Genomic DNA, 23628 nt, shown 5'->3' on the forward strand with positions numbered 1-23628 from the left:
TGAAATAAATTGTCAATTCCCATAAAACAACAAAAAGGAGAACTGATTAAAATTGAAATGAGAGCTTCAACAAATAATGCCTGATTTCACACACGAGATGGATATCATTCATAAACTTTTCCTTTCAAATAAAAATTTTGCTGTAGAAGATTGTAAAGACGTAGAAATAGTGCGACGATATTTCCTGAGATGCAGTAGAACTCTCTTAATTTCTGCAAGTGCACACAATATTTCAGCCGTGATAGTGGATTGCACGCTCTCGCTATCTTTTATTCATCTCGTATCCGTTATTCACTTGACGCCTCGAAGGATTTTTTGGAAAATAAAAGATAAGAGAGCAAAGAAAAATCATGAGAACCAGGACAGGAAGGAAAACAAAGACTGGAGTGGATTAACACAATGTTTTTTCAATTTTTTTGTTTTCAATCTTCTAACAATGTATTTCATTTACTTGCGTGATACAATATAGTATTTCACCCTTTATATCTACATCCTTAAAAAAGAATATACTCGGCTTATGCTTATGATTACATTATCCTTTAATTTGCATTCACTATTACCTCTGATATTACAATACATATTAGAGTGTGTCTGTTTATGTATTCATGAGTATGTGGGGTGCATGTATTTCGCGCATGTCTGTATATGTGTCTTTGAGAATGTAATAGTTTTGTATTAATTGTCTCATTGCGTCATTTTTCACTAACTACGCCCAACGATGGTGAATCGACTTTTTCTTTTCCGACATTACCGTGTTCCATTTCATGAGGTTGTCGGAGTATTTTTCCCTGTTCTCCCTTAAGAATATCGGTGAAAAGAGTATAGATGAATTCATTTCATGTTCTGTTCGTTTCCAATCTTCAGAGCGATTCTTGACTTTCACTTATATTATAAGATTTAAGATCCATATTAAATACGAGCTAGTATTGCTACGAATTGCTGACTCACTCCGGGTTTGGTTTTCGTATTTATTCCTAATATTACCTTTTGCATTTATATTTGCACGAGATACATATGACAATTGAGCGACACAATACATGATAGATTCATTCAGTCATTGCCAAAACATTCAGAGAAACTCGAAATTATTTTCAAAATCACGAACTGGATCCGGTGCAATGAAGCAAACCAAGTCTTATAATTCGATATGAAATTATCCAGGGAATCAAGCCGAATATGAGAAGTTTAGTAAATTAAAATTCCAAGGCCATGCGAATCGCGTGGATAAACTCAGAGCAGAGTGTCTCCTTACCCTGTAAGCCATGAAACTTGAAGAAGTTTCGGCTTTTTTATAATACTTGGAAATAATAGACTGTGGTGGAATGTGCAGGCCAAAACATTTCATTGAAGTCACATCAAAGCTATTACATTCCAAGTGTGGAGAATGGACTTCACGACTTTGAGCAATCAAGAACTTCCGAACTATACTGCAGATATGAGAGCTCACATTACCGAATATAAATGCATAAATAAAAGTATAATCAAGTTTAGTTGAGACTTGGAGCCTGAAAGGTAGTGGTGAAAGCCAAGACATACCAACGGTTATTCTGGATTTTTCCGACGAAACTCTCAGTACTTTTCTCGTCGATTGTCAGTTTACCAGTTGACCTCTTTTCTTTCAGTAGGGCACACTGTGACTCGAATTCCTCTAACTTCAATTTCACTTCTGAACCTAATATCGAAAAAAGCTCAATAAACCTTCGCAGCTCTTCACCTAATCTCATGCAGAATCGCTTATGTGTATCCCACGCGCGTGAAGAATACGCTATGTGTATTTATAAGGGAGGAGGCGATCACAAAGTTGATAATGAAAGAAAGAGGATCGTGTAACTCTTTTGACCGTGGTCGAAGAACTTCGCGTGACCACAATTTCGATGCTGGAGCCTCTTGGTTAGTTCAACGTACAAACTTTACGGATCGAAGTTATCCCAGGCGTGAAAGTAATGGGGTTATAGCCTCGACCGGGCGTTCGAGAGTTGAAATTGTTGCTAGGTTCGTGCACATAAACCTATATAGATAGTCAACTGGTCGTATGCTTTTGCTACAAACTTGTTCAACAGCCCGTCTAGTTTGAGCTACGAAAGTCGAGTCCGGAATTGTAGATGATTCGAATTATATGCAAATTATCAGAAAAGTGCTTTAATCGTGAGCCCTTACCACAGGAGAAAAAAGTTTACAAAGTGATTCGAGATTTTCTTAGCGTTATTCCGTTAAAGGGGTTCACGTCGAACAGTCTTGACCGAGCTGTTATGCATTTTAACAAGCTGCAACATTTTCTCGATGAGCAGATTACAAATTCTTCGCTTTGAAAAAAAATATAATTATAAATCTGTTTTAATACAACCTGGTTCATACTTGATAAAAAGGTTTTATTCTTAATTTATTCCAATTCTAACCCAACTACGGAAAGAATATTTTCAACGAAATTACCATAAAAACTGTAGAAACGGATGGGAGTCACGTGGTTTTCGGCGGATCCTTCCCCTACCATGTGACGGAAAAGGTCATTTCAAATTCATGTAACTATTTAAAAAATCTCATGCAGCAGCTTTTTGGCAGAAAGTTATAAAAATATTTTATTGTCGTAAAAATTTGTCTCGACTCGATTTTAAAACTATACAATATTATTTGGTTTTCATTCAAAATCTTCGGCAGTGTGCTCTTGATGTAAGAGATTGATTTTTTGTTGACTGTACTTTCATACATAGCAATCTCATTTAAATACGAGTTCTCAAAGTAGCAATCTAAACCCGAAAGACTCCAGCTGAAGAATCCATGGAACTATAGAAGTGATGAAGAAAGCTCAAATGAAACTAACTACCGACGTTTTCTCTTCCTGTATTTTATCATTTTTGCTCTCTCTCTCTTTCTCTCTCTCTCTCTCTTGCCTCTTTGATAAACCCTGGAAGTAGTATCGAGTGAAACGTGTGAATCCGTTGTTATGTAACGCGTCATATATTCCAAGAAATAGATAATAACGTTACAATTCTCGTTTTTGATGGTTGGTAGTTGATGGTTGATACAAAAGTCAATGAATGTTTAAAGTAGGGTCTCAACGTTATCAGTCTTTCCCGCCCTGTATAGCACTGCACTCGATACTAAAAATAGAAAATCGAATGCGAAACATCAATCTCCCTCCATTATCCGAAGAGTTTGCAGTCTGCTTCCATCCGTAAAAGATATTCTAATTTGATAGTCCCTTCGATCAAAGTTCTGTGAATTTATGAAAAGAATAAATAGAACCAGGCTCGCATGCCACATAAAAACAGCTTGCGGAGATCGAAAAACTATACACATTGCATTTGATTGGAGTTACATTAAGGAAAAAAATGAACCTCCCAAGAATGAAAATATTTGAAGTTGAGAAAGTGAGATGTGTACATTTGTACATCCATATAAATAGATGAGGTTACAGATTTACCAAACTTGCTGAAAAGGTTAGAAAGTTATATACAAACGTCACCCTCGTGGTATGCATGATATAACTTGAAGGGCTCAAGCTGTCCATGGAGTAATGGCAAAAGCAACGGTGGTCTCTTGTGGATCATCACTCCCCAAGAGGGCGCGCTCTCGTGCCACCATCGACCACCTCTTGGGGAACTAATCATCCAGCCTAAATATGACTTCGATTCAGTGGTGTGCCAATCTCACAAGACGCTCACTCATGCAATTTCCCCGTAACCAACCGTCAATAGTTGGAAAACTCATTTTACGCTGACTTCACAGATATGACTGCTGTGTAGCCTGGAATAGCCGTCAGAAGCTGTTACCGCGTCAATGTTTATATACATATTTCATAGGACGATTGCGGCAGTCGAAATCTCGATAAAATCAGATCTATGGTACATCGAGCTTACAGAGGACATTCGTGTATTCACCAAGGGAACAAGCTATCATCAGATTTCGTAATGCTCGATTGAACGAAAAATTGCCAATTCGCTGGGTATTAGGCGAATATTTGAAAATATAAACTGTTCAAGAACGATTTCTGCATATGACTTTCGCGAAAAACTTCAAACTTAAGTTTTTGCGTACTGAAGCCGTAATACCACCGAGCTTTTTCTTGTTTTTTGTTGCCACATTTCTACGGGATTCGTGTTTAGTTCGGTAGAACGTGCAGTGTCACGGATTTTATATTCGCATTAGATTGCTTCCGATGTTACGAGGTATTTTAAGAATCGAATTCTCAACCTGACTTTGGTTTTGATTTCTCTCCTTCTATTAGCTTAAGTAGTTGAAAAAGAATTTTCCAATTTTAGAGCAGAAATTGGTTCAAGTAAATCAGGGAGTACTGTGCTTCCGTATAAACGCTACAGCCGCGATGGTGGTAAAATCTTCAAAATATGATGAAATTGTTGAAAGCGCTCGATGTCCGGATCGGGGGTTTGTATCACGATGGATATGTGAATGAGAAATAAAGGAGAGCGAAGCGATCGAATTGATGCAAGTTAGAGAGATACCAAGATATGAAAAGAGCGAAACGAAAGTTGAAACTTACGGATATGCGGATCGAATACTTTATGAATGTATGTGTATATACATATATATATTATAAATCCCAAAGACAGATAGTGCGGCAGCAACTTTCGTGGACTTATCGCAAGTTCAATCCGAAAACTTCGACGAACAATTTTCTGTGACTATTGACATATACATAGTCAGGAAGATTCAAGACCAAAATCGCACGTGAAACGGCAAAAGAAAGAAAGGGTAAGAAAATGGAGGAAGCGGAAATCGGAACGACGAATCCTTTCGGAGAATGATAAGAGTGAGTGAGTGAGAGAAAGAAAAAGAGAGAGAGAGACAGACAGACAGAGAGAATAGAATGAGAGAGTGGAAGAGCTCCTGCATCCGGAATAAGTGGTCGGATTCGACTCTGTGCACGCAAAGTTTTACACGGGATTTACCGTTCTTCTCTTCTATCTTCTTTGTTCCTTTCGTTTTACCTACTTCGTTCACTTTTCCGACGAAAAAAAATACTCGAAATTCCTATCGCGCAAAACCTGGGTGTCACATTCGAAGATAAAACGTGCTCAGATTTTACGATACTTTGTATTTTATCTTGTAACATCGTGCGAAATGATATATCAATATGGATACTTAATAGATAATACGACTCAGAGTTGACATTTTCATCAAAAAAATCTAGCCAGGATGCCGTATTTGAGCGCAGCCTTACACTTAGTTCAAAGAATTTCTCGTTTCTCTATGTAGCTTCAAAAAATGGATAATCACTAGATCAGAATACGTTTGCCCGTTGAACTCAAGGTTAGTATTGTCCCACTCAATTGCCAATGAAATCGTGAACGATGATGTAGGTATTTGTTCATTCTTTAGGCTTTTTATTTGTAGTCTTTTTCAATATCAGAGGTTAAATCAAGTTACTGATATGAATAAAAAAATTAAAGAGTGGAAAAAAATATGTGAAAGTGGTTTTGTGTGTGTATGAATGTTTTGGTTTGGTTGTATACGTACGAGAGAAAGAGACAAGATGGGGCAAAGAGCAAAGCACTTTAACTAACGGCGACGCCATCTTGATATCACTTGGCGAACGACCAAACGAAACTTAGCTGAAAAATCAGGCGAAGAAAATAGTAGAGGTATTTACACGCGGTCATAGATATTATATACCACACTTCCATCGAGAATCGGACGTTTTTTGATGATGTCGATGTACCAACCTTATACCCTGTAAAACACGGTGACTCTCATTTCTAGATAAAACCTACAAATATTATTATCTCACAACGTCAACGTTTTCATCTCTTTTTCCCAACCTTTCTCTTCACCTCTTTCGGGAACTTTTACATTATTAATGTATCAATAGAGCTCATGAGATCCCTTCACTTTTCTGGATTAGTTCATGTCAATGTATCTATATGTATGATACTTCAATATGATCAAATAAAATCAGTACATGCTGAATTGGACTTGTAGTTACAACAAAAATCTCGGTTAACAATTCTGATTATACATTGTTTCTTCATTTTGAACGATTATTTTCGTTTTATCGATTCAGTAAAACTTTACTTCGTTTAGGCGATCCATTTTTTCATCTGCGTATTTACGATAAAAATCATGTTCAACTCTCATCACTGTATCAGAAATTATCGGAATGCCTATTTGGAGCACTCGTTATTTTTTTCTTTTTCTCTATCTCCCTCGCTGATAGTGTTAGTTGTAATGAGTATCGAGAATTGATTTTACTTGAATCTTTCATCGTCATGAATTAATTACAGAATTTGTCTTGCCTTAAAAACGGAGAAAAAAGTTGACATCACACTTCGCAATTCACATGCTTTCATACATACATTCAATGTCGTTGGAATGTCGAATTGGGCGTTTATCAATCTGTTCTGAGTCAAATCTCATGAGGTCAATCACACAATTACAGGAATAACGTACACTTACATAGCTAACTAAAACCGGTTTCGATGATACACATTATTTCATAAACGACAAGATCAATCGTACAATTGTGAGATAATTCTTCATTAATTGATTCCTTAATATATCAGTCCTTCAGTGGTACACATATACGTAGCGACTGAAATGTTTTTCAAACACAATTAGACCTGGCATCTTATTGAATAAAATTCATGATGTCTACAATCCTGAAACACTCTGCACCACTGTAGGATACGTCAGTCGTAGCCATTACACGCTTTCACTCAATTTATTTGGAGCATATACAGCATCTTAATTTTCATTTTGTCATAAACTCCCAAACCCGAAAATGTGCAAACACTCCCAGCAAACTCTACACGCGTTTCCACTGCATTTACACTTTGAGCTTTCAGTATTTATTATAATACAATACTTTACTGTAACTTCGTTTCGTCAGCGTTGTCTCGATAATTCTCGATAATTTTCTTGCATACTTTTTACATATTACTCATCACAACGTTGTCACTCTCCACCGACAATGTCTATTCAATTACCTTTTATTGTATACTTTTATTCACTTACCCAAAGATACTGAGTGCATAACAGTATTAATCTTTACGTGAAAGGAGGTGGTGAATAGGGAAGAGACTCGTTAAGTGATCTATTGAGCACCATTCGAATCGTATAAATTCCATGGAGCGGTACACAAAGTTCGAAAGGGGCGTGGAGCTCAGGTGATTTGATACCATTATCAGGAAGCAGTAGTAGAGTATCTTCGTCATCGGCCAAAGGTCAATCGAGCATCCGAAAGGGGCCGTCGTCCTTCGAGCAGAGTCGTTCTGTACTGCCTGTCGGGTAAACTTGTTACACGTTGCCGATTCTCCTCCCCACCTCGTTCTCTTCTATGTCCCTGTTGCCTGTTTCTCTCTTCAGTCTGTCGGTCTCTCTCTCTCTCTCTCTCTCTCTCGCTCTCCTCCACTATCCTTTCCTTTCATCGGTGCGCCCAGTACTGGAGTAGCTTATAGTTCATCCTATCGTAAACGCGTAGTTACAGATGTTAACCGTGCTATGTTCCGAACAAAACACCCATCCTGGATCGATGATGAGTGACTGTTTTATCTCTTCATCTATATCGGCATTTCTATGTATTCACTATTCGTCGGAAATCGACTAAGTTAACACGAGTTGAAACTTTGGTTCTTTATGTAACGTGAGCGGAGAGCCTCAGCGTCAACGAGTCGACATTACCCATATGTTGTTGTCTCTACTGTGTGCTCAGCCTTTTCCAAGAATGTAACTACAAAGTATTTTGTATTTCTTTTTCGTCGTCCCCTCAGGGTGGATGGTCAAACATAACTCACCAGCGTTAACATTTGTTGTGTTTTTCTTTAGCCTCAACTCATAACACGCTATTGTTACCGTTATTCAATAGTGCAATGTAATTAACAGTATGGCTTCGTGTGGTGAAGAAGCTCAATCACTTTTCCTTTCTCTTCGGTAATCTAACATCCCTTTCCGCTACGCTTGATTCTCGAACGAGAACAAAATAGCACGTACTCATTATTTGGTAGACTCTCATAGCACATGTCTTACGATTGACTGATAATCGCAGTGCTCAGAGGGAAAGGATAGGAAAGGCTATCTCATGTACATGATGAAACTCGATGAGAGCGAAACGAACACGGTAAACCCGAACGCTCACAATGTGATATAGTAATATCTTCTGTGCCATCATTGTTCGTAATCTTCTCGTAAAAAGCGAAGATTTCGACAATTTTACGCAGCCACTAAAGCCAAGATATTAATTCCGCATCACATCGCACTGGGTAATGTAAATAGCCGAATTTCGTAGCTCGGCCAAAAATATCTTATTGAGGAAGGAATATCTATAAAAACAATCCATAAGGTCCAAAAATGTGACCATAACATAAGAGATACAAGGGATCGTCAGCGGGTTTTTAGACATTCTTTTTGGTCTCAAACATCCATAGCATCACCAACGTAGCCTTCATCAGGACTCTCGGGATGATCAGGAGGTCGAGCACCCTCCGCTCTTGCTGCCACTGCCGCCGCAGCTTCACGAGCTGTCTTGCTCATCAAGGATCTCGGTGACAGCGGTGTTGGCTCACCTCGGTAAGCGGCCGGTGGTGATGGAATGAAGGGTACGTCAGGCATTGCGGTTGGTGACACCGGTGAGACCGGCAGTTGAATTGATTGTACCGTAGGTAGTGGCTTGACAACAGGTTGATGAACCGGATAAGGATAGCCCTCTGCGGTGTATCTGGTATCGTTGCGTGGTAATACGGGCTCGTAAGCGTTTGTACGAGCCAGAAACTCAGCCTCGCGAGTATAACGAGCTGGTGGCGCTGCCGCGGATCCTTCGGGAATCCGTTGTCTCAAACGGGGCAGTGTGCTTGAACTGTTAAACGGTATTTTGGGCAGACCAAAGTTCAGTGGATAACCATCTTTATCCAGATAGCTTAACTGTGATAGCGTCGGACGGGAATCGTATTGGATTTGATTCCTGCTAGTTTCGTAATTAAGGATTTGCGGTGACTGTTGCTGCTGCTGCTGCTGCTGTTGCTGATGATGATGCTGATGTTGCCGTGGCTGCTGTTCCCCTATACCAACACCTCCCAACGGGACTCCTAACTGATGCTGATGATACAGACCATAAGAATCGCTGGAACCCGTCGCAACGTTAACCCCACTCTCCGTAACCTCGTTTATTAGATCTGGCTCCGTGAGATACTTCGGTACAGGATACGAGCGTTCCATCGTCACGCGACGTTCGAGTGACGCCGTTCTTCCTATTATATCACGTTCATTGTACATCACCTGCTGCTGATGATCGAAACTCAAACTTCCACCGCCACCTACAACACTACCACCGATACCGACCATGCCGCCAACCCCGATACCCACCCCATTGTCACCGTTATTGACGCTTTTTCTCGGCAATGTTGCGCAAGTGTCCTTCGATACTGGGGTCACTACTTTACTTTGGGAAACCAACGATTTCGCATTTCTCTTCTGATCCCTTCGTCGTTTGGTACAAAACAAAACACTACCAATAACGCACCCCAATGCCAGCAAAGTGCCTACCAGTGCACCAGCGGCAACTGCTGCAACGTAGCCAGTCCCTGGATGATCAAATGGCGGCTCTGGTGTACTTTTTTCTTGAAAACGCACGCGCAGTGATAGATTAGCCTCTACTGAACCAGCTGTATTTTCCGCCACGCATGTATACGTTCCTTCGTCGCTCTTCTCAATAGAATAGACGTACAGAACGCTCGTGATATTTTTTTGTTCACGTTCTTTGAGTATGTATCTGTAATCATAGAAAAGCACGGTAAAAATATATTATAGTGCGTAGTTAGCAACTAAACTCCCAATAAGGCTTTGCAATAGTCATTTATGGATGATTCACGAGTAACAACAATGCTTCATCATATTTTTAAATTTTCAAATGTTTTCAATCCTTCCAACAAGTATGACGGAATTTAAATTTTGCACCTCGATCGTTAGTCTTATCCATTATACCGAAGTTAATTGCGCAATGATCTAGAAGAGGAAAAATTACGGGAGCAATTTATTATTTCTCAGCCTGACAGGGCATCTAAGGTAGAAGCAAAAAAAGAAGGAAAAGTGCTAAAACAAGAAAAAAATCAGAAAGAAACTAAAATAACATTGAAACGTTTTTCGAACTAAGAGATGGCCCGGTTTTTCTGGTATAGCCCAGAGCCAAATCGAGAGTGAGAACGTCTAATGGCTGAACATGAACCAGGACTTGAGCGTTGGGAGCAGCCCCGCTGAGCCAGCGGAACATCGTCCATTCTTTTCTCTTCTACGTTATACAGCCACAAGCCGCGCGTGGCATAATCCTGGGGATTCTCGGGACGATCACGATAAGAAGAAGAAAAAAACTTAATGTTTCTCTTTGTCAAAAGAGCGAGGAGAAAAAGCATTCGAACCGATAGTCGGGGGTTTGACCTAATCCACAGAGAGGGGCGCAGGATTTCGATGTCTGCTTTTTTATTTCAAAGAAGATGGAGTGCAACGTAATGGCTTGAGGAAAATGGAATCCCTCCATCATAATTTTTGGCTCTTTTTTCTGAATGGATAATAATACATCATGTTGAATTTAGAAAAAATGAATGTACTAATAAGTTCAGTAGTTATGAAATAGACAAATATCATAAGTAATGTAAGAATAGACATGATGTAAATTACCTCGCGTAGGGCACTGTTGATGCGGCAAACGAGTCATTCTCGTTTTGTGGCTTGCACAATTCTCCGTTGAACCACCATGTAACCTTGGCCATAGGTACGGCATAAACGTCACATCTCAAAGTCACGTTTCCGCCTTCGTCCATGTCTATACGGTCCTTGAGGGTTATTTCAGGTAAGCACGCGAGATCGTTGAGCTTGACGCTTTTAATGGTACGACCCTGAAGCCTCGAAGGTGCTTTACAAACAGGATCAGACTCCTGAGGTGCAGCTGGTGCTGATTCGGTGAGCCACGACTGTAACGGTCGCAATAGACAGCTGCATGACCACGGGTTGTTGTGCAACGTAAGGCCGTGAAGATTACCACCGAGTGGCAGAGTCATGTCAGGTACGTGGGCTAGCATGTTACCATCGAGCCTCAACCACTCGAGCGAACGGAGACCATTGAAGGCTCCTTGTTCTATATTAACCAACTTGCACTGACTCAATTCAAGATTCGTTAACTGATCCAGAGGCTGGAAAGCATCTCGACGAATTTCACGTATGGGATTGCCATTGAGAATAAGCCTCATGAGACCGGCACATGACTCAAATGTGTCCGATGGCACGTCCTTGATTAGATTACCGGCGAGGTCGAGCTCGACGAGGCCTGAGAGACCATCAAGAGCTCGCGGGGCCACCTCACTTATATGAGACTTGCTCAGATAAAGCCTTTGCAAATTCGTCAGTCCAAGAGCATGAAAACACTGAGAAGGCAAACGTACCAAGTGATTGTTGGACAGATCGAGAACTTGCGTCTCTTCACGAGCACCCTGGGGGAGCCCGATAAGGCTGCGGTTCGCGCACTCGACCCACTCTTTACCAGCCTTCCACTTACACGAGCAACGATCCGGACATGCACCGACAAACGTTACGAGAGTCACCCAACCGACCAAAGTGCTCAACAGCGCTCCTCTCCACCACCAGGCCCAACCCCTCGAACTCAACATCACGACTCAGTTGTCTTAACATCCGAATGATCCAACGGTTTTATCAAATTAATCATTGTACTAAAAACGTATTATCACGAAAATTATAAATTACTTCTTGTTTGAGTTTATTTAGCCATTTTCTCCTTATCGTGTTTAACCCTTGGACACTTTCACATAGTTCAAAATTTTCCGTATCTACACTCGTACATACGTACATACTCTTTATACGTTCCCGTAAATCGTAGCTTAGAGCCGTTTCGTATGTTGGCGATACTATTCACAACTTTTATAGTCGAATGTATATACACTCTTCCACTTCACTCAGCTACATAAAATTATCCTATTTGCGGATTTTTCTACGACGCTGGTGGATCCAACCACTATTCGCCACAGTTATCACCGTCTCGCCTCTTTTCCAACCGCAACCACCTTTCGTCATACGCGAGCATAGTTCATCCTGTTACTTCTACGTATGGGGAAGCGCCACCACAACCCACAACACGTCACCGGCTGAATTGATTCCACGATGCCCGGATCCATAGAAACTCCAGAGTACGCTCTCCATCCATTGCGGTTCAAATCTGGAAATATCAAATATGACAAAGTTGAATATTTTCAAGATCGAAGCATTCAAACGGTGCTGTTATAATCATAGAATAAAACACACCAAAAATTAAGTATTTCTTGATAATAATCATTCGGGGTTTTTGTAAATAACTACAAGAGAATGTTCTTAACAATCTACAGAACTTTGATATGAATCTGTTTGCCACGATTTCATACATTGTATATCAGTAGAAAATTCCGAATCAATCCCGTGATACACACGAATCTTTTTCACGTTCTTGTTTCAAGAACAAGAGACACAGCCATAGGGGTGTTTTTGGTGCCACGATGTCAAACCATACACCGAACTTTTTGCAATAAGTTGAGGGTCGTGCTCGAAAAACTTGGAGTATGACAATTGAACGATAAACTTTAAACACTTCTTCAGTCCAAGCTACGATATTCCGATCGCACAGTCGAACCATGCGCACCTCTCCTCTTATCTCTGTCTTCTTTCATCTGCTTGAATACAGTTTTGTAGGATATTTGCTCAGTTCAGTATCTTTCAGTCAGTGCCGGAAGCAAATCAGTTAAACAGGAATAAGCTGTAGGATGTGCAGAGAACTCAGTAAGTTTACACCTTCTGGCAAGTATAGTTGAACAAAATGTTTCACGAGTTTCGTTATATAAATACCTGTATATTTGTCTATTCATGTCTTTCCCTGTGTATTTATTACAAATATATATTACTCGATATATATGCAAGTTGTTTTCCTTCTAGCAACTTTGTTTGAACTTAGACTTCCCGAACCTTGACATAGCTTCATTTTCGTACGTTATTCCCAAAACAGTAATTTGTGTCCAAGTGAAAATTAATAATCTCAGTTGTCAGAACTGTCTCTCAAGATGTACAACCCGCAGGAATTGTGGGGAATTCTCTTTCATGGGAATCGGAGAAAAAATGAAGTTGTCTATGTTGTATTGAGGTTAATCATAACTTCATCTTTTACAGACAGAATATCTTGAAAACTCTCCGTGAGATGTACCGGGTGTTTATGCAGTACCGATACTATTTATATACTATCACAGGAAAACTACTCCGTAAAATAAAATTCAAACTTTGAGCCGTCACCCCCACCCCCTTTCCCTCTCTCTCTTTTTATGAAAGCCTCAAAGGGTAAAGCAATGATTTAACGTTTGAATCGAAAACCATGAACAATTGGGTTAAGCAAAAAGGCCTTATCGACTTGAAACCTCGGTTCACAGCCTAGATAATGCTGAATTTACACATTTGAGGAGTACTGGGTTTAGTTGGAAAGGATAAAATACATCGCAGGCATTGTCTTAAAATCTTCTTTTGATTCGAATTAGGCCTTCGAGTTTCGAATTTCAGAGTCAAGTTCGAAGTATTTTCACCGATAAAGAGCCAAAGGTAGTGGGGCGTCAAGCAACTGCGCGCCCTCTGTCGTAGTGCTTCGCCCGTTGACCGAATTCGGTGTGATATTTTGAAATTACATTGACGATGGCGATTCAAAAGAATTCGTGGGTATTCTAAAGATTAATTCATACAGTGACGAATTTCCTGTTATAAAAAATGAGTGCGTGGGACACGTTCAAAACTGTATGGATACCCGGCTATGAAATAAGAAGAAGCGAGACAAGGTCGCTGGCAAGAAGTGTCTGACGGATGCTGTCATTACGCTGGAAAATAAATAGACGAAAATGAGCAAAGAAAATCGTATAAGTGATCAAAAATGTAAAATTTTTCCTGTCGAAAACTTCGGAGCGCGTTTTCGTGTCTTTGCATTTTCTTGATCGTACCTTATTTGTTTACACGATTGCAACAAAAATAAACAAGCTAGCGATTTCATTCGAACTGTGTTATCTTTCATTATCAGTATTGTTTTCTTTTCTATGTGAACCAAAAAAAAAAACATTGAAAAATCTTTTTCAAACGACATTTGTATCCAATGGAAGAGTTTTTTTCTTAAAAAACCAAAAACTTTTGCTTCCACAAAAATTCGATTTTTCCGTGTTTCTTTCGATTTTCTTAGTTCACATTGAAGATATTACATCAAAATTCATAATCTTTTTTTATTTCAGATAAAAATTGCGAGCTGTATTTTGTATATAAATTGGATGCTTGAGCGGCGAGGTGCTCTACGAATCTATTGATAAGTTGGCCTAGAATACATTGAAGATTGTACCATTTTTTTTATTTCAAAAATACATAAACCTATGCTCAAAAGTTCATTGGCTGATCGTTTTTTTCTCGCTCTACAACGCTTCACGAAAACGGCTAAATTCGAGCCGTTCAATTGGCCTACCGGCCTTAAGGATTGTTGTTGGCACTAAAGTACAATTTATAAGTCAATCATAGCTACCTAGAAGAACCAGAATCACTAAGGACTATATTAGGAAATAACCAATTGAAAACACAATTGATTCCTTCAGAAATTCTCAATGTGAAAACAAATTTTCGACAGAATAAAACTGTTAAATTCTGCACATGTGTTTAATAAAAGCATCATTGAGTTTGTTTTTCAAAAGAATTGATATGATGGTGAAACTCGGGATAATCTCCATCGAGAGCGAACTAAATAAGGATAAAAGTTCCGCCACGGTGTCGTACGAAAATTACAGTGTATGAAGTTCCGATCGGAGCTATAAAAGTTACATGAAAGCCGGATGCTGGTGGTACGTGGCTCGAGTGGCAATCACCGATAGCATCCACGATAGATACCAAGAGAACTATACTGTTATCACGTTTCACAATAATGTAGTGGGATAAACGGTCGAGTGATTGGCTCCTTGAGTACACCAGTCTCAATTTAAAAATTAAAAAGAGATGGACCGAGTAACTCAGAAAAGTTGGAAATTTGCTGGATTTTCAATCACTCCAAACCCGATCAATGAAGTAGTATATAAGACAATATACAAATCGCACTGCTTATTTTTTTAAACTATTGTTGTAGGTTTTTTGTATTAATAATTGCTAGAACTAGATCATTCAATTTAGAAGCTTTCAATTCTTTTTTATGATAAAAGAACATGATATTTTGAAAATGATTCGGTCAATCGAATAATTATCCGTTCGAATTAGTGATTACTTAATACATAACATATTCACCACAAAGGACGAGCTTGGGCTTAGACAAGATGGATGTAAATTTCTGTTCCATTTTTTGAACTTCAATTTCCGAAGACATTAGCTATACACGAGTTGAGGTAGGGTATCTTGGTTAAGGATCGATATCGTCGTTGAGCTCTTCACAACCAAGAAACTCTCTCTAGGATTACTACAATTCATTACAGAGATTACTCCCTCGACAGGGCTTTAACACTCGAACGATCCGTCCCCCCCCCCCCTCCCCTCTCTCACTCTCTCTCTCTCTTCGGGAGTGCGAAGGTGTTTAAAGTCGCTCAGTAGAAAAACCGATTTTTGAATGTGTAAAATTTCGGAAAAGTTTTGAAAAACACGAAGTGAGCAGAAAAGCCTATTTGTAATAAATATCAACATCAAACTAACAATCAATTCAACCCCCCTCCCCCGTCTTGCTCTTTTTTCCTCTCCCTTTCGCTCCAGCTTGGATCTTTATCTCTCTTATCCTCCATGATTCGAACCAGCCCAATTTTTTTTTTGCCACTGAAACATTCAATAGAGTGGAATAACGTAATGAGAGTTCAGAATGAGATTAATAATTCATCGTCGCATCAGAATTTGCTCTTCCCCTGAAATTAAATTTTGAAAGTAGGGATATCGAAGTTGTTAGACGTAAGAAAAAATGAGCGGTCACTGCAAGTAAGTTGTTAACAAGAACGACAAATTGAAATATACAAAGTTGATTTTCGACTGCATCTCCAAAACTGCTTTTATTGTAAATACAAAAAACAAACTGCAAAAACTGTGTTCGTATTATGTGCAAAAAATTTCAGAGTGAATTCATACTAAGTACATGATTATTCTGCTTCAGAGAAGACGAGATGTTCATAACGATGTGAATTATTAAAAATGCAAAATTTTCATGTAAGGCTTGATACAGTTCGTCTGATCAGTAGAACCTTGAGAATTCAAAGAAGATAGAGGAAAGCTCGTTATATCACAACACAGCAAAAACCGCGTTTTTTTCCTCTTCCTTCAATCAGCATCCACAAGAATATACATACATCGTAAAATTCCCGTGAAATATAAAAAGAATCAAGGTAGGATTTGAGACAATCTCACGGTGTAGACTCTTTTATCTTTCCACCCCTCTTTTATTTTATTCTCAGTTGTATGTCGTCAAACCTAGCTCTTTTGCTTTCTTCTGTATCCACCCTCTCTTTTTATCATTTTCTTCCTCTCTTTCTCTCGCTCTCTCGTCTGCTCTCTTCCGTCGTTCTCACACGCTCGTTGACTTCAGGGCCTCGACCTCACTCGTCTTCGACCCCTTTCTCACTATTCTCTCTCTACGTGGTTCGTCTCTTTCTCTCATCGATCCGTGGGAGCCTGGAGACCGGGCTAAATCGGGTGGGCACGCCACGCTGTTCTCTCGCTTCACGAAAGATCCCTATCTCTAAAATTCGCGTTTTTCTCCTCTCCCTACTCCCCCAATTCTGTTTTCACTCGTACTCGGCCCTTAGTCTATTTTCTTCTTCCTTCTTCTCCCTCTAGCTTATATATACCAAATACTATGCACTAGTCAAATCCCTCTTTACGTTTGAGTCTTGCCGAGAAAACTTGCCAAGGATTCGAGACAGCGAGAAACGCAAAGCGTACGCTCCGATGCCTGTATATCGACATCTATGTATTTACCAATCCTCTCCCATGTATAGTTCTTAATTCTCTTTTCTCTGTAGCAAGTTTCAAATCTAAAAGAGATACATTTTTCCCGAATCAGCCTTTAATTTTTTTTAAATTTTTTCAAAGGAACGAGCTCTTTACCAATTACCTATTTGCTTCACCTCCCTTCAACCCCACTCCACATTCCCCTCCTGCTTTTTTTTTTATTTTTCATCCCCTCGTTCTCGAAGCCTTTTGTATTTCTTAACGATAAAAAGCATTCGACATTTTATACTGAATGGAAATCCTGAATGAGTTGCGATTTTCACTCAACCAGAATTTCCGGTAACCGACTCATTTTAGTTCCTCGAACCAACTCAATTGTATTTACTTCTATTTATTTAGTATTAATTCATTCACGCAATAATTGGGGATCGGACACATGCAGGGTGTACCCGACCAAGCAAAATATTTCTGATTCAGAATGTTTTCCATTATGCAATCGTATTCATCCGACAACCACATTGGCATCGTACTTTTTAAAGCGTAATTTTCCATTTTTTCTACAAAACAAAAATACATTCCTGTTTCGTATACGGTTTGATATCAATGTTGCATATGGTATACACTGATGTACGTAGACACAAACTGTATTAATTAATAGTAAATTAGGTACTCAACTAGAAAGGAAAGCAGGCCATTTTAAACCGCGTGCAAAATTGCCACGAGCCGAAGACAAGCCTTTGTCCACACTCCATACCATACCAATAACAGAAAGTTCGATATATTCGTTAAAATTTGAGTGGATATTTATTGCAATAAAAAGTTAGAACCATGACATGCGTTCTGGATTTGCTATTTTTATTTTTCGCTTCGGCGCATAGTTTCTACTTGAATAGCATATGTATAAATTGGTAGTAACAGATCCATTAATTTCCAACCAAAGTGTGCGCGTTTAGGTCAGCGAATTTGACGCTGATTTTTTCTCTGAAAGTATACGTCATAAAAGTATATATGATCCCAAAAATTTGAGCCCGATTCGATCAAGCGGCCACTGGAGATTTTTTTGAAATTTGAACAAACCTAATTTTTTAGTCATTTTCAAAAATTTATATTTTAGCTTCCATATTACTTAGAGGTTTCGTTCAAACGCCATTCTTTTTTGTGAATCCTTTACTTTCAAGAAAAAAAATAGACATTAGTGGTAAACTTATATTTGACTGAGCTGGAAGTTTTCAACTAAACCATTGCATAGCAAAATTCAACCTGTTTTTAAAATGCTCTCAAATCCACAGTTTCCAAAGTAAAGGGTGAAATAATAACAGCTGATATTTTGTAGGGCCGTTTCTGTTGGTGTTTGTTCTACTTTCGCTCAATGGCCTCGCGATTTTGTCATTGTAGAGCCAAGCAGATGAATTTTTCAAAAATCGTTATTTTCAGATTGCTGTAACTTTTTTCTCGAAACTTCGGTTTGCTTGATATTTTTAGGAAAGTTTTTTTGAAAAACTCGAAAACCGTTCAAGATAAAAAGCTGAAAATTTGGTTGAATAATCTCTGAATTCCTGTGGCTCTATGTGTGCAAAGGTGTGGTGAAAAAATTCTCCGTTTAATTAAAAAATTTAATATTACTTATCGTTTTCGTTTATTCATAAATTACTGTACTGTCCTACGTAGTAAGAATTTTTTTTTTTCAAAATTGTGAGGTAAAGGTGATATAAATCATAAGGTACAGAAATCCCTGAAAGCTTCAGTATGTTCTAGTTTATCCTTCGTTATATATTCGCTCAAGTGATGTAGGACATCTTACATTCAGATAAAATTTACAATGGGGGTGCTTCGAGGCTCTTTGCCGATTGCCTATTTCTCTAGAAGCCACGCTACCACCCTCTGATACAGGCCTCCTCCATCAATTACACGCTCACGCATGGCGTATGGGGCTGAGAAAAATTTAAGAATGTAGGGTTGAAGCAAGGAGAAAGGGATTAAGGGAGAGAAGTGGGAGCCAATTTCTCGGCGTAATTCGCTCCGTCGGACCATAAAATTGCCGAACGCCAAAATCGATTAGTTAAGAGAGAAGTAGAGAGAGAGGGAGAGAGAGGGAGGGGGGAAGAGAACAAGCTGACCTTGCTAGTACCGAAAATCTCATTCGCAGTCTGACATCGCTTGACAACGACTTTATAGTACGATTCTGTACACTTTACGTAATATTACCGCTATGTACTACTCTCATATATTACATGTAGCATATTTACCTTCTCCATGTACTTCAAAATATATCAATGGAATATATGAAAAAAAAGTCAAGTCATGTATAATGCTTAAGCCTCGTATAATTTATTTCTGCTCGGAAGCATTACGAGATGGGGGTTGCTTTTCATATACAAATACTCATATAAACGTGCAGATGAATACATATATACGTTGTGAACTATATATATTGGGATTGGGGTGCTAATATATGAGACTTTTAACGGCAAATACTCGATGGCAAAGTTTCATTTGGGACTAACATGAAGGGGGAATTCATCTGAAAAACTCGATCAAGCAGAAAACAGAATAGAAAGAAACAAAAATTAGACTAAAAACAAAAACAGGGGTCCAAAAACTATCAAGAACTCGACGTTAAGAAAAGGAAACCCTTATACGAAGTGACATCTCGGAACAGGGTGTATTTTAACGTGATAGTCGTAAGAAATGAGAGACCCAGAGATTATCTTGCGCTCTTCTACCGCAACGGTATAAGCAAGTCGTGCATTTCAAAGATAGAGGGTGAATGACGAGGGAAGAGCTTATCACCAATCATTTCTCTTCCCCTTAACAATATCATGTTCTCGCCTGGTTCGTCATATTTAGAAAAATTATCTCCTCGGTTTTTTGTGGATCAAATTTATATACTTCTTTTTATAAAAATAAACTTTCGGATGAACTTCCGAAAAGCGGAAACTGAATTTCGAGCTTAAATTATGCACACCGTTTCTTTTTAACGGTATGAGGCTTCCCCCAAAGCGTTTTTGGCGATTCGCAATATTTATCGAGATATTGAATTTTTACGTTGCTTTTTAAGCCCAAGCGAGTATACCTATGTCGCTTGCCTCGCTCTGCCGGTATCCCCACTCCGCTAGTACTTTGGTCGCCATTACGTCTTATCCCCCTCCCCCTTTTCGTCTTAAAACTATCTGTCTATCGTATGGTCAATGAAAAATCCTGTTACGTTATATAAATATCTAGGAATAATCAGTGACATAATTTTATAAAATTGAACTTATAAAATTCAGATCCTACAAAACCCCAACTCCTAGGATTTTTTTTACTAAAAATCCCGCGAAACCAGCCCCACCCTCATTTCTCCACATACCGTATTTCGTTGTTGAATACCTTCATAGAGTACTCAAACGCGCTTCTGTATACCGCTATATCGATATCACTATAAAAACACTTTAAAAATTAAAAAAAAAGCACCAAGTATTAAAAGACCGCGACTTTAGTTTCGAATGATTTTTCTATATTTACATTGTCAATTTAAAACTTCTTTCTCCATTATCTATTTTGCTACGATGACATATAATGGAATAATCACGATAGAAAAAAAATATGAGATCATTCTAGCCCAGCCAAGAACACTGAATGAATTTCGGTTTCTGCAGGAAATCGTGCTATACGTCCAATGGTATCGGCTAAAGAGTTTTGTTACCTCAAGCGTTGCCAGAATGATTTTGTGATTAAGAGATTGTTATTCTGATTTTATACACAAATTCAGTCAACATCACGCACAAACTTGGCGTGCATAGTTTTCAAATGGAAATTTTTAAAACCCTATCGTTTTAGAGTTACTTCCAATCAATGTACTCGAAGTTCCACTGGAAAATGGATGGAGAAAATTTCGAAATTTTTTTTTTTTTTATTATAGCGACTAGTCCAATCGCCGACGCATTTGTTTTTACTCTTGAAATATCCTGTGAAATCTAATAGTTTTCGCGATACGCGGCAATTTCTAAAATTAGCCTTTTTTTGCTAAAAATGTGACAATTTTGCAAAAAAAATCATTTCTAAAAACAGAATTGAAGATAAGACTTCTATCTTCAAGAGTTCACTTGCAGAATTGAGGACAAAAAATTTTATCTGAAAACGTGGTCCAATTGAAAAGAAAATCGAAGTCGTATAAAAACTTTTCAAAAAAACTGAAGTGTAGCTGAATGTCTTTCTTTTGAAATACGTTTTTATTACATCCAAATATCTAAACCAGCGGCGCAGTAGCACAAAAAAACACGAAAATTTTTTCGGACTTTTGTTCAGAAACTTTTCTCCCGTAGTGTATATATATAATATAAATATATATCCCACCAGCCATGCCATTACGAATGGGACTGAGAGGGAACGAGGCTTCTCGCGCACCGTCTCTTTCGCTCGATCACGCGCAAATAGAGGAGGTAGCCACGTTCAGCGAGCTGAGCGAGAGAAAACGGGACAAATTTCGTGTTTCGCGCAAAGAGTGTATGTCCAAATGGAAACAAGCGCTGTTTAAAGCTTTCTGGAACCAAGAGACTCAAACGTCCTGAAATTACTCGATTTTAATGACCCAAATCATCATATCTCAGGATTGAGTGAACGAATTTACTTCCAACAAAGTCTAATTGAAAGAGAAAAATCGAAAAAAAATCGTCACCAATTTACAGATTTTTAACTGCAACGGTTTATCCATGAGAACGGTTTGAAAAACATTATGACGTCAAATATTGGCATATTCGCGTACATAAAAGGGTGCGGCAGGGCTCGCGCTGGCTTTTCTCTACACGCTGCTTATTCTTTCAATACTTGGTGCCGAGTCGCTACCGCGTTTCTGATACTCGCTCAGGCTTGAATAGCAACTTAAAAATTCCATATCCCGGTGATTTTGTACGTCTCCAAAAATCCTTTTAGAGGAAGTCTTATATTGTTCAAAAGAAGCAGTGTACAAACTTTCAACTCAAAATTTGGTTTCCGCTTTTCGAAAATTGAACCCAAACTTTATATAGAATAAGAGTTCAGTATCATTTACTATGGAATGTTTTCCATAGTAAATTTTTTCCATAGTTTTCCATAGTACAACTCGGATATAGATTTGTTAATCTATATCCGAGTTGCAAGCCAACAAGAATTGAAAAAGACAATCCAACTCTAGAGGTTTCGGATTCTACCTCTGAAAATGAATCCATACCCAAAAGCACTTCTCTGTAACCCTGAAACCCGTTTAATACATGAGTGGGTTCCGCGAATGGGTCTCGCAATAAGTTTGATTGTGGAAAAGCTTGTGCAGTGAAAAGACGAAGTATTTTTGCAAAACGCCCCCGGGTCTTCTCCTGGTAAAGATCGGGAGCAAACGTAATTTTCTTACTACGTAAAATGAAAAGAAACAAGAGAAACCAGAGGCTTTTGTATCTGTGAATTTCCGAGTAACGAGATTTCTGTGTTGCCCTTGTAAAACGGAGAAAAGAAATTGTGTAATTTAAAGCGTGACGAATTTTAATCAAATAGAGATAGAGAAAAAGAAAAAGGGAGTACGTAGCGGTAAGAAGGGGAGGAATATTTTCTCCTCTTCTCCTTCTTTCGTTTTCAAACCTCTATTGTGAACGCCTACACCAATTGCTCAGAGAGCATTTACCTCGTGGGCGCAATCCTGATGATTGAATAATCTTTTTCTCCGGCTGGCCAAAAGAGGCGGATACAAAAACGCAAGAAGGAAGGGTGAGAGAGCTGGAAATAGGGAAATAGAAATACGACGCCGAAAGTTCCCGTTAATGAATTTATTCGCGCAGTAAGAACGAGATCGCTTTCAGGCGATTCTCGTGAAAAAAAAATGGATACGAAGAGGGAAAAGAGTGCGACGTTCATGGTATACGCGCAGCTGCTGTTGCATGCAAAATAAGGGAAATAAAGCACAGACCGAACTTCTAATAAGGAAGAGAGAAGAGACCAGCTCTTTCGGCTCAACTCGGCGGTAATACAGTACGAAAGAGTGGACGAAGCAGAGAAGTCGAGCTGAATGATGCATTAACGCTCGCCTTCGGTACGTCGGTTTATTCTTTTTCTTATTTTCCGTTTCTTCGTTCGTTACAAAATATACGTATGTATAAAATCACTTCGTTTACCTTTTCCCTGTCTACGTTTTCACCTCCTCCCTCTCTCTTTTCCCTTTCTCCCACTGTAGGTCAATTCGTTATTTAATCTCCCTATAGTGTAGAGATGAAAAAAAGTCGAGTGCGGCTCTGAATAGACAGAGAAGAGCGAAGATTAATTTCTTCGAAGTGACGTTTAACAATCTCCATTAATTATTTGCTCATCTGTCTTCTCTTATTAAATCAAGAAATATTAACTTTTAAAACGTCATCCTTAAAAGACTAATGATAAAATGAACGGCCATTTTATCCGTAATACTTTGTATTTTGTTTAGAGATCTAGTTAAGAACATCGTAAATATTATTTTTACATTCATATTATAAACGCTTAGCAAAAGTCGTATGCTTAAATGAAATTTGGAACGTGAGTAGGAATGTATTACGAATTGCCCAATGCGATTTGGTGTCACCGTACTGTTTTATGTTTCGAATTAAAAAAATGTTCTGGGTACTTCCCATTGTTGTATGCAAATTATAACTACATGCATGCATGTTTGAATGAGAATTTTCTGGAAAAAAATGTAAAACATAATTTGTGAATTTCATCTGGGTACTTCGTAATTGGTCTAATTTCGCAAAC

The 23628-nt window shown here is 38.7% G+C and overlaps 1 protein-coding gene across 3 annotated transcripts in view; it reads right to left on the minus strand.

The window, feature by feature from the left end:
- Positions 1-419: 419 nt before the first annotated feature.
- Positions 420-23628, minus strand: part of LOC122408485 (uncharacterized) — a 142834-nt gene continuing 119625 nt past the window's right edge. For all 3 annotated transcript variants that reach the window (XM_043415285.1, XM_043415291.1, XM_043415280.1), the window contains 2 exons: positions 10621-12169; positions 420-9718 (listed from right to left, as the gene is read on the minus strand). In XM_043415285.1, the coding sequence (XP_043271220.1) occupies positions 8365-9718; positions 10621-11606 (2340 nt within the window). In that variant the 5' untranslated portion in view covers positions 11607-12169 and the 3' untranslated portion in view covers positions 420-8364. The remainder of the gene's footprint in view (positions 9719-10620; positions 12170-23628) is intronic.

This window comes from Venturia canescens, chromosome 1, assembly GCF_019457755.1.
Source record: "Venturia canescens isolate UGA chromosome 1, ASM1945775v1, whole genome shotgun sequence".
Lineage (NCBI taxonomy): Eukaryota > Metazoa > Arthropoda > Insecta > Hymenoptera > Ichneumonidae > Venturia > Venturia canescens.